Here is a 15168-nt window from a genome sequence, read left to right on the forward strand (position 1 = left end):
GAACAATGCGAACATCAAGAAATCGTTCCGGGGGCTCCTCCTGGGTGGCTCAGTTGGTTAAGCGTCTGACTTCAGCTCAGGTCACAATCTCACGGTCTGTGAGTTCGAGCCCCGCATCGGGCTCGGTGCTGACAGCTCGGAGCCTGGAGCCTGCTTCGGATTCTGTGTCTCCCTCTCTCTCTGCCCCTCCCTGCTCTCCCTCTCTCTGTCTCAAAAATAAATAAACATTGGGGCGCCTGGGTGGCTCAGTCGGTTAAGCGTCCGACTTCAGCTCAGGTCACGATCTCGCAGTCCGTGAGTTCGAGCCCTGCATCAGGCTCTAGGCTGACGGCTCAGAGCCTGGAGCCTGCTTCTGATTCTGTGTCTCCCTCTCTCTCTGCCCCTCCCCCGTTCATGCTCTGTCTCTCTCTGTCCCAAAAATAAATAAAACGTTAAAAAAAATTTTTTTAAATAAATAAATAAACATTAAGAAAAGAAGAAGAAAAAAGAAATCATTTTATAGGTTGGTCTGGGGAAAACACCTGTAACAGCAGCCCATCCCGCTGGGGAAGGTATGTGACCGAATGCGGCTGACGCTTACCTTGGCTCTCTTTTCTGCCCTAGGTCATGGCCTCGAATCAACAGTGCCACCGGTGAGTCAGGGGCCTTCAGTCACCTAAGCGGTGGGAATGCCACCATGGGTCTGTTACTCTTCTCTTCCTTTTCTGCTTTCCCTTCGATAAAACTATTGGCCTGTTCGAAATGGCATCAGCCACTTAGGGTTTCTCCCCCTGGTCGCTCCCGGGTGCAGCCCGGTCTGTGACTTCCACAGGCTTTGGGAAGCTGGCAGGTGGAGGGGAAAACCCTGTCTCTCCTCCACTTATTAGCTGTGTAGCCTGGGATGAAGCACAGATCCCTCTGGGTCCGAGTCCCTTCATCTGTAAAATGGGTAAAAGTCAGCCTAAATGTCAGTGTTGTGGCCACTCAGTAGGGCTCATTCAACGAAACTCTGTGTAAGGGGTTCCCCCCAAATTATGTGTTGAGCGGATGGAGCGATCAGAAACCACATTTTATGGCTTCTTTTGTGTCTGTTTTCAGAGCCTAGTTCTAGGTATCAGGCGCTGAATAGAATCCCATTAAAATTTGAGTAAAAGTATGTACTCTTCATTTCAGAGCATTATTATTTCAGGGGGAGTCCAGTAGAACTTCCCTAGAGAGCTAGTGGCTAGAAATGACTGCAGTGAGACAGAAAAAAAAAAAAAAAAGGTGAGAAATAGACCAGAAGTGTGCAAAGAAGGGATAGAATCATAGGGAGTGATGTAATCCTCAAATGAACTCAAAGATCCATAATGGTGCATGTTGGAGCATGTAACCAGCACTCAGCACGTCCCAAATAGCAGTGAGGAGAAGTAGAGAAAAGCAAAATCAGAAGTACAAATATGAATATAAATAAGAAACAAGCACCCAGCTCTAATCCCTCTTACAGAAAATGCTTTCATTAAGCTTCCTAGTCATTTGCTAAGAAAGATTGTGTTCTCTTGAGGTAGATGCTTCCAAAATCTCCTGGAGTCTTTGATCTCAAATATACCTCCCTCCACCTGCTCGCTACCTCTCATCCCTTCCCACCGTCCGCTTAGAGTCCTGGGGGTACTCCAGATACTTCTGGATGCTTCCGGGAGATTGCCTGGAAATGAAGTTGCCAATCTGAGGCAGTGGGTGGTGAGTTATAAACCATGTGACCCATACTCCTCTCTCGTCACCCCCCTCTCCACATTCCTCAAGGTAGAGAAAAACTTACAGATGGGTATTGCATTTCATTAACAACATTCTAGACACATAATCATGGGGGGGAAAAAAACAAAAACAAATCAAAACCCCAAGAGAGCTGATTGAGATAAAGCTGCCCAGGCCTGCCCGTGCACACTGGAATCTATATCCTGCCAAAAATATTAGCAGCAAATCATACCACCCCAGCCTATGCATGCTTATGAACCACAGCCAAGTATCTATTAAAATATAACACCACTGACATAATCAAGGATTTACATGATTCACAGAACAGTCGCTCATCACAGGGATATTTATAACACTTCTAGATATTTTTAAGTTGTTTGCATTTTTTTGCCGTGAGATCCATACGAGGGACATCCATAGGAGAGAATACCACATAGCCATTAAAAAGATGCCATTGAAGCCTATTTACCGACATGTTATGTTTATAGCATGCTGTTGTATGATGGGGAAGACAAGAAAAAAGTGTGCCCATATCTACATAGACTATATTGTGTGTGCATGTGTGTGCGAGAGAGATTTAGCTATACTCAAATGTTCACAGTAGTTGTCTTGGTATGGGGACATTAGAGTAATTTTTATTCCCTTCTTTTTTGCTTATCCGCATCTTATTAGTTTTCTCCAGTAGCATATATTGTTGTACGCTAAAAATACTCTATTTAAAAAAAAAAAAAAAAATACACCAGACCTGGAAAAGACAGACGCATAACCCAACTTGGACAATCTGTTAACACCAATACCTTCTGTCAAGCTGACATATAGAGAAGAGGGCCATGGTTTTCCATAAAATAAAGTCAGGAGTTTCTCTCCTTCCACTGATTAAAGAATGAAATTAAAGATAGCCCTATTTGAAAAGTGGTTCTTCTCTCTTAAGGCACCATACACATTAAAACCCTGGTAAAGACGTGGATTGGCTGTGTCCATTAAATGGACGAGAGATTTCATTTTGTCCAGGAGCACTTGTTTTGGTTTTGTGGGCTTTTTTTGTTTGTTTCCTAAGGAAAGCAGTCTTGAAAGTTGGTTTTTCCCACTTTTAAAAGAAAAATTAATAAGGATTTTCGAAGCAGGCGGAGGGAAGGCAAGTATGGTATATGTGAGCATCCACTGCCCCCTGCTGGCCGGATCTAGACATTGCAATATTGGTATTAATTTAGCAGAGGCTGGTTGTCCCCCAAGAGGCTGGGAAAATGGGTGGACAGAACCAATGTGAAAAGTTGACAGTTGAACTGCTGGGAGAAAGTGTTCCCCTAGTTCTCTAAGCACAAGCCAGGATTTCAAGTCATCCACGATCGCTAAACCCAAGGGATCACAGTTGTCTTTAAAATGTATCGTGTGTCAGAATCACAGTAGTCAAAAATGCATATTCTCAAGCCCACTCCCAGGTGTACGTTTTGGCAGCTCTATAGTGAGACTGAGGAGTCCCTACCCTTCACAAGATAACTTCAACTCATGTAGTGCTAGGATGGCCTTTTGAGAATCACTGATTGAAGCGAAAGAAAGAAAGAAAGAAAGAAAGAAAGAAAGAAAGAAAGAAAGAAAGAAAAGAAAAGAAAAGAAAAGAAAAGAAAAGAAAAGAAAAGAAAAAGGAAAGGAAAAGGAAATGATTAAGACTGACCCCACCAAGAAGCTGCTTTCGATTCTCTGGACAACAGCTGTCTCGGAATATTTTATTTGAATTTCTGGAGATCACCTGAGAAATGGGATGGGCGACAGCTGCCTTACCTATCACCATCCATCCATCCAACCAATTTATGGTTGTCCCTACTGTAACCATTACAATAACCAGCTTTGAGCACAGTTGGGTTTTTTTTAAAGAAAATGAAAATGAAAGGTCCTGGGGACTCAGCTTATCTCAGACACTAATACTGTGCTCTACAGATGGGGAAATCAAGAATTAGAGAAAGGAAGTGAACTTCCAAGGGCCATCTATGGAGAACAATAAGCCTATTCTCCAAACTCTGAATAAATGCTTCCATGTAGCTATTTCTGTGAGTTTGGGCCATTTGTGACCGAGAATACTCTTCAGATCAGGCGACTGTCATTCTAAAATGTCCAGAAGAGCTACGTGACTGAGCTGGTGGATACGTGGGAGACAGATATGACATACGTTATATGTACATGGATGCATATAATCTATATCCGTCTCTGTTTCTGTCTGTCTCTTTCTCTCTTCCCCTTCCTATGTCCTTCCTTTCCTCCCTCCTCCCTCTCTTCTTCCCAAGCCTAAGTCATGTAGCCAAAGCTCATTGGACATCCTAATCCTTTCCTCAGAGACAGTGAGAAAAAGGCAAGGAAGCTCATCCGTGCCTCTCCCTACAGCTGTGGATCGATGTTGAACTGAAGATGTTCTCAAGTTTGGAACTAGCCAGGGGAAATTGCGTCCTATTCCCCACTATATTGAGATGAAGGTTGATGGATGCCCTCTGTCCCCAGAAACCTTGTGGTTCCTAAAAGATAAACACTGAGGAAGGCAGCACAGGTAGAGGAAAGAACCCCGAGCCAGAAGTCTGGAGCCCAGAATTTGAATACTGGTTCTCTGACATCCATGAGACCTAGCCTTCAGGTGCTGACAATACTCACAGGATAAATTAGGTAAACCGAGAGCAAGAGAAGCTATATCCCCCGGAAACAAATCAGCAGAGTAGAACTCTGATTCATCACAATGCACTTGTTCGTGCTGTGCCACGCAGCGTTCTCATCTTTAAAATGAGGATGTCAGCCAGCCATGGTCACCGAAGCCCCGAGCCTCACAGCTGGACGGGACACCCGCTTGAAGGGCTGTTGGCAAGAATCGACAGAGCCGTGTCGATGGAGTGGAATGTTGAAAAAAGGCACTGTTTTGTTCAAAACTGAGAACTCAGTAGTGATCAAGTTCCTAACATGGATCTGAAAGCAGAGTACTCACGATCTCTCGATCGGGCAGAAACGATTTGGTCATGAAGTTGAACTTGAAACACGGAACACAGCGGTTCATTGGGGGAGCCTGTGGCCAAGAGGGTTATTTTGTTAAGCTTCCCAACAGCTCTTTGGGGCAGACACTACGATTCTCATTCTACAAACTGATATTAGTTAACCGAGGCTTGCAGGCTTGCCCGAGGTCATGTGGCCAGAAACAGGCATGGCCAGGGTTTGAACCCAGAATTTCTTCCATGAATTATGTGTTCATGCCTTTGATCAGAAGCTCTGCTACATTTTTGGTGAATTCCAAAGCTGACCTCCACAAGGAGATAAAACAGTAAAGGCAGAAAGACACATTAGGAAGAAATCACGGGGGCTTAAACGTGACATGATTGTCTAATTCTTACATAAGTCAAGTGCAGAGGTAAGCAGTCCAAGGCTGTTTAGCCTCAGAGGTGCTGCTCCCTCCCTTGTATTGGCCTCAATCCCAATGCCTAAAATAGTGACAGCTATGCTCCAGGCAGCAGGAGAGAGGAAGGGAAGAAAAAGAAAAAAATAAAGAGTTGACAACAATTTCTGTTCGGAAAGTTTCCTGGAAATTGTGAGTTTATTTTCCAGCTTCTCCGTTTACCAAAACTTGGACTCACAGGCACGCGTAACCGCGGGGAAGGTCAGGGTGTGTGGCAAGAACTTGCTCTAGGTGCCCATGTACCCACCTGACCATCGGGGCTCCCAGGACGGACAGGGAAAAGCGGACGTGGGGAGACACAGCCGGGTTGTTGAGGAGTTCCTAGCGACAGGTCGTTGGGACCCACTGGCCTGTCCCTTTGCCCCACGTACTTATGAGCAAGCCCAGCTGGAAGCCCCTAGGGTCAGAGCCAACACTGACCCTCACCATAACTCTCCCTGCACCGCCCCCCCTGCCCTCTGAAATCTTGTGACTGAAATGAAAACAGAAGCTGACTCTGCTTGAGGGAACCCGCCTGGTTTGGAGCTGCCACCATCTGAAAAGCCAGCTGACTTCACTTCCCAGAGAAACAGAAAGTTCCTAAGCACTGAAAGCTTCCTACTTTTACTTCTCTTCTCCCACCAGACAAGCAGATTCTCTTTATGGGACCTGCTGGGAATTGTTTCAGGTGGTTTCCTTCGAATGTGACCCTCCCATAGAGCCCGCCCTTGGGGACACAGCCAGCCCCCCTTCCCAGTAGAGGCACTAAATTGTACAAGCCTGGGGCCCCCAGGGCTTCTGTTCAAGGAAGCGTTTACGCGTGCAAATGGTCCAAGCTTCTAAGTATATCTGACCCACGTGGCCCATCTCCTATCAGAAGGCAGTCGGAGCTTCTAACAGCGGGTCGCAGACCTCGGTGTGTGCAGATGCCATCATAGACACTGGTGCAGAAAGTAACTGGTGTGCACTGAGGCTCAGGTTTTGCTTTCTTTCCTTTTTTTTTTTTTTCTTTAAAGCACCCAAGAGGCAAGTGGTCAGGGGACCTTAACCTGATGGCCACCGGCCATACACCTGTATCATACCTCTGTAGTCACGAGAAGAGGTGTCCACGCTGATAGCCCAAGGCTGGCGTAACTGCCTCCGTGAGTCGGGAGAGCCCCTTGAGCCTTACACCTTCACTTCCCTTCTAAAAATAACTCGAAGGGAGCATTGTCTTTTGTAAAAAGATGCTGTTTCCTTGAGAGGAACACAGAAGTCAGTCGTTTTTTGGAGCTGTTTCGTGTCAGTGGGTGATGAACGGCCCTCCACGGACACTTGAGTATAGCTCTTCCAGGATGATGATGGGGAAAGCTGCTGGGCAAACTTCCTTCATCTTCTAAGAAAATGGCTCTCTCTGAAGAACCAGCCTCTCCTTCAGCTCCAGGAAGACTCAAAGACCTGGAAGGGTTTGGGGTGCCTCTGTGTTGGGGGTCCAGGGCCAGCAGGAGGGAGTGTCCAACTCAAGGTCACTCAGCCAGGGAGGAGGTCGGGTTCTATTTGCAGTTTACCACGGGTTCTCCGTTCTGGAGGGTGTCCACCTTACCACACGCTGTGTTTCACAGCCGACTATGCAGTCGCTGTGCCCTTGCCATATCCTGGGTTCCAGGAGTGATCAAGGGCCTGAAATCTCCGCGCTGCCTTGGGGGAGGCAGGCACCCACCGTCTGTAACTATATAACATATTTATTGGCTTGCTTTGTTCCTACATGCTATGCAGAAACCAAAAAAGAGTGTATGAATCAGGAGGGGCTAACATCTATAATGCACCAACTACAAATGTTAGTAGTGTAATAAAATGAAGGTTTATGTCCTGTTCACATCACAATCCAATGTGGATTGAAGGAAGCCTTTTCCCCAAGCGCTCATTCGGGATTCGCTCTCCTTTAACCCTTTAACCAGTGGCTTCCGTTATCCCTGAAGGCCTTGGGGTCTTCTGTCTCTAGCCAGGCCCCGGGGCAAGAACAAGACATCAGGAGGGTCAAGGGAAGGAGAGGGTCGAGTGCATCATCCTGGAGTGAAGCGCATGCCCCCACCTGTTCCAGCGGCCACAGCACCATGCCACAGCCACCCAGTGCAAGGGACAGTGGGAAGTGTGTGCCAGCCGAGGGCCCACAGGAAGAGGAAGCATCCTCACAGCCATGCAAGGAAGGGGTTTGAGGTAGTGAGGACCCGGGCTGGAGAGATGCTCCTTAACTTTTACCTCAGATTGGTGGTTAGGGCATGTCCCCCCAGGAAGATGACATTTAAGATCTGATCTGATGGATGGAAAGGACCCAGACACAGGCAGAGCCGAGGAAAGAATGTTCTGGACTGAGGCACAGTGCATGCTGATCTCTGAGGTTAAAAGAAGCTTGGCATACTGGAGAAACTTGGAAAGAAGGTGACGTGGCCCATTTCAGAGGTGAGGGAGAAACTGGAAAGAGATACAGTTAGAGACAGGGGCAAGAACCGGGCTACGCTGGGGGCTGGGGGCCACGGCAGGGAATCTGGACCGCGTCTCGTGGGCCATGAGTGACATGAACTGATTTACAGTTTTAAGACTATGCTTTTTAATAATTGCATTTCCAAAACTGCGTCGTTAGCAACACAGGTAGGTAGGTACTGCAGCAGATAAAAACGATTCCTTCCCTAAGAAGGACCGAGGACACCACAACAAAGAAGTAATCAAATGCTGCCTACTTTTATCTAAGCGTCACGGCAAGGAACACAGGAAATAAGTGCTCTGACAATTCAGTGATATTAAAGTAGCCCCGCGTGGCCCGAGAGGTGAGCCCCAGGAGGATCTCAAAGGGCACTGAGCGTTATGGAAGGCGGGGGCAGAGGAGGTGGGGACCCCAGGTGGAATCGACACCAGCAAAGACTCAGAAGTGGCATGAAACATATTTGGGGAATCCAGGAGAGTCTGGGGCTGCAGGCTCGTGAAAGGAGAGACTGATCCTACGGCTCTCTGTGGGGATGTCGCTATAATGGTCGTGTTCGATGAGGCCAATTTCCTATAAGGAAGTGACATCGAGCTCTGAATCAGACAGTAGAATCAGACTAGCTCACATGGGCCGGCGGAGATCCCCCAAATTTTGGTGCTCACTTGCTCCTTCCAGGCCAACTGGCTTCTATGGATGACCTTATTAATTTAACTCAATTCATGAGAGAGTACAGCTCGCTCTGTGGGGCTGGAAATGCTGTGCGTTTCTTCACCAGCGCTCTCAGTGTGGGTATGGTTGTGCTGGGAGAGGAAGGCATCATCCGTGCCTTAGGACAGTGATAGCTGTCGGCCACACCACCAGGCTGGGCTGGGGCTGGCAGCAGGTGCCAGGTCAGATCCCTGCGCCTCCTTCCTCATTATCTCAAGGAGATTCGCTCTGGCTGGTTACCACCTCCCGGATGCACCGGTCCTGAGCAAATTCCAGAGAGCTGTGTTTTCACTGAGCCAAACTTTCCTTAATTTACACATTCCGCTCTACACAAGGCCTGGGCATGCTGACACAAATTCCCAGCTATTAATTGCATTATTTTGGTATGGAAAGAGAATTCAGGGTGAAAGGGCAAAAGGCTAAGAGCACGACAAAGGCCGGGCCAAGATGCAGAAACACACATCAGACCGCGGTCCTCGATGTGCCTTGGACCCAGGCCAGACATTTGCCCTGAGATTCTTAACAGGAGGAAGGGACGTATGACCTCTTATGGAATTGGTGTTTTCCATTAAATCACAGCGAACCAGTTGCTGAGAAGCACGCAGCTCCTGAGACCCACTAGAAACTTCTCACATGTGGGCTAATAAAGAGGATGTGATAAGAACATTTTCTGCTTACCGTGTTCCTCAGTGCAGACCAACAGCGGGACACCATAATGCAATTTAGGAAAATTAAGTCTAGAGGAAGCAAAATAATCCCGCAGATCGTGTGAGCTGCTCTTCGTGGCTCTGTATCATCTGAGCGCAGAGTTTAAAGCAGAGTATGGATTGCGTGCTACGTGACCTTCAGGCAGGCCTTGCATAAAACAACCCCAGCGAGGGGCGTGAGCGTTGAGAAATCTCACATGAACAATCCTCATTCAGCAAATGTCTGTCAAGAACTCATCTGTTCGGTGTTGGGCTCTGTGCCTGGAGCCGGGGACAGACGAGGGAGTAGACCTGTCCCCTGCCCTCGAAATATCTCCGGTCTGTTCAAGGAGATGGACGGATGGCAGGTTACAGCAAAGGCAGTGTGCATGCCAGAGGGTGTAGAGGGGGGAGTAAGCGTCTTCATTGGCCCAGATGCTGCAGAGACGTGACCTGGCGTATCTGACGGGGGGCGGGGGTGGAGGGGTGGGGAGTCCTTCTAACCTAATGCTGACCTTCGGTAGAAGGAGCGAGACTTCCCAGTTCGGATTTGATTGTCTAGCCTCCTTTCTCATCACCCCTGCTTTGCAAGAACAGCAGATGGAATGAGAAGTACGTAATACACATTGCGTTTTAGGCAAGCACCATCAAGAGGAATTAACGGGAACGAGCCCAAGATTTCTGGAGAAACACAAGGGCCGCTCTTTTCTGTATTTTGCAGTAATGTTGGGTCTACTTTTGTTGGCAGGCCAGTACCTGAATACTGAGGAGCCTCCTCCCTGTGTAAGTAGCCACCTCCCCTACCTACTTGTTGGTCTTTGAAATTTACAAAGCGAGTGGCTTTTTTTCAACCAAGGGACTTGGTGAGTTTAAAAACAACAACATGGGGCGCCTGGGTGGCTCGGTCGGTTGAGCTTCCGACTTGAGCTCAGGTCGTGGTCTCACAGTTCCTGGGTTCAAGCCCCACGTCGGGCTCTGTGCTGACAGCTCAGAGCCTGGAGCCTGCTTCAGATTCTGTGTCTCCCTCTCTCTCTGCCCTTCTCCTTCTCACTCTCTCTCTCTCTCTCTCTCTCAGAAATAAATAAACATAAAAAAAAAATTTAATGGAAACCCTGGAATCATTCTAAATATTCAATAGGAAAAAAAAACATTGAATATATTATGACATATTCATATTATGAAGCCATTAAGAATATTTACAAAGCAGTTTCATAATGGAATAAAATTTAAAATTTATAACATGAACTCAGCTATCTAATGTTATAAATAATTTTATTGTTAAATTGTATATAATTTATTTTTTAATTTTTTTTAATGTTTATTTTTGAGAAACAGAGACAGAGAGTGAGTGGGGGAGGGGCAGAGAGAGAGGGAGACACAGAATCCAAAGCAGGCTCCAGGCTCTGAGCTGTCCGCCCAGAGCCCAATGCAGGGCTTGAATTCACAAACCGTGAGATCATGACCTGTGCCAAAGTGGGACGCTCAACTGACTGAGCCACCCAGGCACCCCAAATTGTATATAATTTAAATAGTTCTAACTAACATATCTAGAGATAGATATGTTATATCTGTAGATAGGATATATGGACTGGGTAGAGATAGATGAGAGACAGAAAGAGAGAGAGAATCTGCCTGTAAAATCTTTGGTTCTTTATTGTTTGAAATACTTTTTTAAGAATCAAATTGAAGCTATGGATGGTCACCCCAGGACACACACACACACACACACACACACACAATATCAATCAATCAATCACAAAATATTTTATAAAGTAGGAGGTTTATGGACGGAAAACAGGAGTTTTTAGTAAAGATCCCTTGCAATTGGCAGTAGATAGATAGTAGACAGATTAATGGATAAATAGATGTAACTCATTATATTTAAAATAAAATTCTAAGGCGCCTGGATGGCTCACTCAGTTAAGCATCTAACTCTTGATTTAGACTCAGGTCATGATCCCATGGCCAGGGGGATCAAGCCCCGAGTCAGGCTCCCCACTAAGCAAGGAGCCTACTTGGGATTCTCTCTCTCCCTCTCTCTCTCTGCCCCTCTCCTGCTTGTGCACATGCTCTCTCTCTCTCTCTCAAAATAAAATAAACATTTAAAAATAAATAAAATTAAATTAAAATAAAATAAAATAATAATAAAATATAATAAAATTAAAATAAAATAAAATAAAATAAAATAAAATAAAAATAAAATAAAATTCTGCTTCTTTCTCATTCCGGAAAGAGATAAACCAAAATATTTATATTTGGTTCTGGGAGCAAGCTTCTCCGGGTCTGGCATGGATGGTTCCTGTCCCTCCTGGTGTCCCTCTGTGCCCTGCCCCACAAAGTCTAGCAAGGCAACTAGATTAAAGATGGACCCCGTCTCAGATTCTTCCAGCAGGTCCAAGATTTCCCAAAGAGACTGCGCTCTGCGAGGTCTTGGTGGTTGCCATAACAGTATATAAATGATGCTCTTGCAACAAATGTCCAGCGGTCAAATCCCTAAAGAGGTTGCTTCAGTTCAGAACCCACCTCCGTATTCACTTCCCGGGAAGAACATCTCAGCCACCTCCCCACCCCCCCACCCCCCCTACTTAGCCAGGTCACTTGTGACATGCCCTTGGGTTCCCCTCCTGTCAGCTTTGCTTTGCCCTGGGTGCTCCGCTCTACTGAAACGCATTACATCATCTAGAGGAAAGGGATCTACCATGTCCTGAGCTCCTGTCATGGGCAGGTGTCAAAGTAGAATCTTTATATACTTTTTACCCAATTAATCTCTGACTACAATCAAATAAAGTAGGTTTAGCCTACTCGTAAATCTCCAATTTGCAGATTGAGCATGCGAGTCAGGGGGGTTAAGTAACCTCCCCCCGGTCATAAAGTGAGCCCACAGTTTAGATCTGGAAGTGGGTGGCTCCATCCTGGGTCCATGCTGTCCCCGGGCAGACCAGTCCTCCCTGGTTTCCCCATCCAAGAATTCCCAGTCTAAGCCCTGCTTGCCTCCAGAGACCAGACCAAGGAGGCGGGGTTTCATAGCTATAATGCCTGGTTGCTAGGGGCACAGTATCAATACAACCGTGCAAACGGTCCCACTCGAACTAAGCTCAGTGACTTCACCTCTTTCCTTTGGGTCACCAAGCTCTCCACTCCTATCCTGTTCCTGCTCCCAGGTCACTGTGCTGGTCCCTGGTCTCTTGCATCTGAGCTCCTTGAATGTTATAACTTCATAACTTGCCTGAGTCCTCAGTTCTTGCAGGACTCAAGCCTCACTTTCCTTCTAGGAGCGCGCGGGTGGGAATCAAGGGCAGCACGCTGTGTCTTCAGGGAGCTCACCTCCTTCTTTACTCCATCCTGGGGAGAACACGGACTTACTAAATTGCATTCTGCACCCTCGCATCAAATAAGCAGTTTCAAAGTAGAGCCCCAAAAGCCTTCCAGACAAGGGCCTGGTGAGTCCCCACGGCACTGCTGCTTGGCCAAAAATCGGGCCCATCGTGGACATTGTCTTTACTTTTACCAAACTGCTTTGATAGAGCAATGACGGCAGAAGTCATACACTTGGCTTGGGGCTGGTAAGCAACCAGAGAACTGGAATAATAAGAGATGGAATTCAAAACGCAAGCCTCTAGGGGCGCCTGAGTGGCTCAGTCTGTTGGCCATCGACTTGGGCTCAGGTCATGATCTTGAGGTTGTGAGTTCAAGCCCCGCTTCAGGCCCTGTGCTGACAGCTCAGAGCCTGGAGCCTGCTTCGGATTCTGTGTCTCCTTCTCTCTCTACCCCTTCCCTGTTTGCTCTCTCTCTCTCTCAAAAATAAGTAAACATTTAAAAAATCTTAAAAATATGTATAAATAAATAAAATGCAAGCTTCTAATTCCATGTCCGTCCACTATAATAAAACCACCCCCTGGATTGTTGTACTTATATAACAAAACAAAGTACATAAAGTGCCTACCACATATACAGCCCTCAAAAAATGTTAGAGAGGCTTTAAGAGGAGAACTGGTAGCCTTGTTTTATCTCTGAATTTCTTCAATTACCATTATTATATGGCAGTCACAGAAATATTTATAACTACTATTTATTTTTCTTCATTTTTAATGTTTATTTTTGAGAGAGAGACAGAGCACGAGAAGGGGAGGGGCAGAGAGAGAGAGAGAGAGGGAGACATAGAATCCGAAGCAGGCTCTAGGCTCCGAGCTGTCAGCACAGAGCCTGACGCGGGGCTCAAACCCACGAGCGGTGAGATCACGACCTGAGCCGAAGTCGACTGAGCCACCCAGGCGCCCCTATAGCTACTATTTATTGAGTGCTGACCACCCAGCATTTTGCTCAAAATTTTACCTGCTTTGTCTCATTTAACTTCTAGTTGCCAAAGTCACTCTATCACTGTGGGTACTTATATTCGTGGGTGTGTAGAGATCATCTCATTCAAACATAAATTTGAAGTGGCCTCTAACAAAGATGTCTCGGTCACTGGAGAAATTAGAGTATAAATGAAAAATTTTAAATCATACTCAAGAAATAATTACACCCTAAATCTAGGTAAAATCTGTTATTTTATGTACCTGCTTAGTTAATAAGCCTATATGAAGAATCTACTATGTGCAAAAGAAAGAAAAAAAGAAAGGAAGATGAAAGAAAGAAGAAAGAAAGAAAGAAAGAAAGAAAGAAAGAAAGAAAGAAAGAAAAAGAAAGGAAAGGAAAGAAAGGAAAGGAAAGGAAAAGAAAAGAAAAGAAAAGAAAAGAAAAGAAAAGAAAAGAAAAGAAAGCCAGATATAGTTAAACTATAAAGCAGGAACTTTAAGTCTTTAATCTTTGACTACAAAGTAATTGGGAGTCCAGAGAAAGTTAGTGTGCTGCCCAAGTCACATAGTGTGGCAGAGATTGGCTGGGAAGAAAGGCTCTCTCCAGGGTAACAAAGGAACTTAACAAACTCAGGATCTGAGCCCAGGCTCCCACGGTTCGCCATGGCGCTGACTGGTTCAAAGGCAGAATCATGGGTGTGGCGACACAAGGAATGCCCCAGATTCTTCGCCCTTCATCTCGGGCTCAGAACGATTTGAATACCTGGCGCCGGGTTCCGGTGTGGATATGCTCAAAGACCTAGCACTGCCCAGCGATGGCACCGAGGACCTGTGCGTGGCTTTCAGAAGCCACCATTCCCAGTTTCTATATATGTAAAAGAAAGATATAGGCTCTCACTTTTGAGGGCTGCGCTGGGGGCTGTGCATGAAAATCTCTCATAACGGGACCTATTGTTCATAGTCATGGCCATTTGGAGTCTGAGTGGAACAAGGGATCTTACTGTATGAAAGACCACGGAGATTAGTGTCCGGGCTGAGACACGGCACAGTGCTGAATTCAGGTCCCAACACACAGGTGCAGATTCCAGAATTTCTTTGAGGACGATTACATCTCTTGCCAAGGGGTACCCCATCCTGCCATCCCCAGTGTTCAGACTCAGAGCTCATTACTACTGTGTAGAAATACAACTGAAACTTGTGCGTTGATCGTGTATCCTGACGCCTTGCTGAATTGCTTATTGGCTCTAATAATTTTTTAGTGGGTTCCTTGGAATTTTCTACATACAAGATCATATCACCTGCAAGTAGATCCCTTTTCTGCTTGGAGGGGCTCGCGTGATTACCATCGGGCCACTCAGGTGCTTCAGGATAATCTTCCTATTTTAAAGACAGCTGGTTAGACATCTTAATTGCACCCTCAGTGTCCCTTCACAGCAGCCCCCAGATTATTTGATTGAATAACCAAGGATGGGAATATGTGAGGACATCTTCAGGATTCTGCCTACCACGAGACTTTAACTGCCCCAGCCCCCAGCCTCTGAAATGTTTCACCCCCAGCTCAGAGAATCTGTACCACTCCCCTCGCTAACACCGCAGCCTGCAACCTTTGTCACGACCGTACCTTCCCTTGACTTACTCAAATGTTCCCTCCTGCATAGGAAAGAAAGTCTGCTGCAACGGGCCTGGAGGGAGCAAAAGACCTCAGAGATGGCGACTATGAAGACCCAGAACTTCGTATGGTAGAGGCATGGCGAACGACAAAAATTTTACCAGCCAGGCCTATAAAGGAATCTGAATATGCAGGTAACATCTGGGGCCTAAAGTCCGAGAATGCACGTCCATGATGCGACGCGGCACAGTAATTAGAGCCGATTCTGAATGAAACAACCCTATGAAAATCCT

General features: G+C 46.3%; 1 protein-coding gene across 1 annotated transcript in view; it reads left to right on the forward strand.

Moving 5' to 3' along the window:
* The window catches only part of CLNK (cytokine dependent hematopoietic cell linker), a 165628-nt gene that overhangs the window by 85988 nt on the left and 64472 nt on the right, over positions 1-15168 (forward strand). The window contains exons 4-6 of the mRNA XM_019453524.2: positions 604-632; positions 9720-9754; positions 14925-15069. Of these exons, the coding sequence (XP_019309069.2) occupies positions 604-632; positions 9720-9754; positions 14925-15069 (209 nt within the window). The remainder of the gene's footprint in view (positions 1-603; positions 633-9719; positions 9755-14924; positions 15070-15168) is intronic.

This window comes from Panthera pardus, unplaced genomic scaffold (assembly GCF_024362965.1).
Source record: "Panthera pardus isolate Hobbes unplaced genomic scaffold, ASM2436296v1 HiC_scaffold_13, whole genome shotgun sequence".
In the NCBI taxonomy this organism is placed as follows: domain Eukaryota; kingdom Metazoa; phylum Chordata; class Mammalia; order Carnivora; family Felidae; genus Panthera; species Panthera pardus.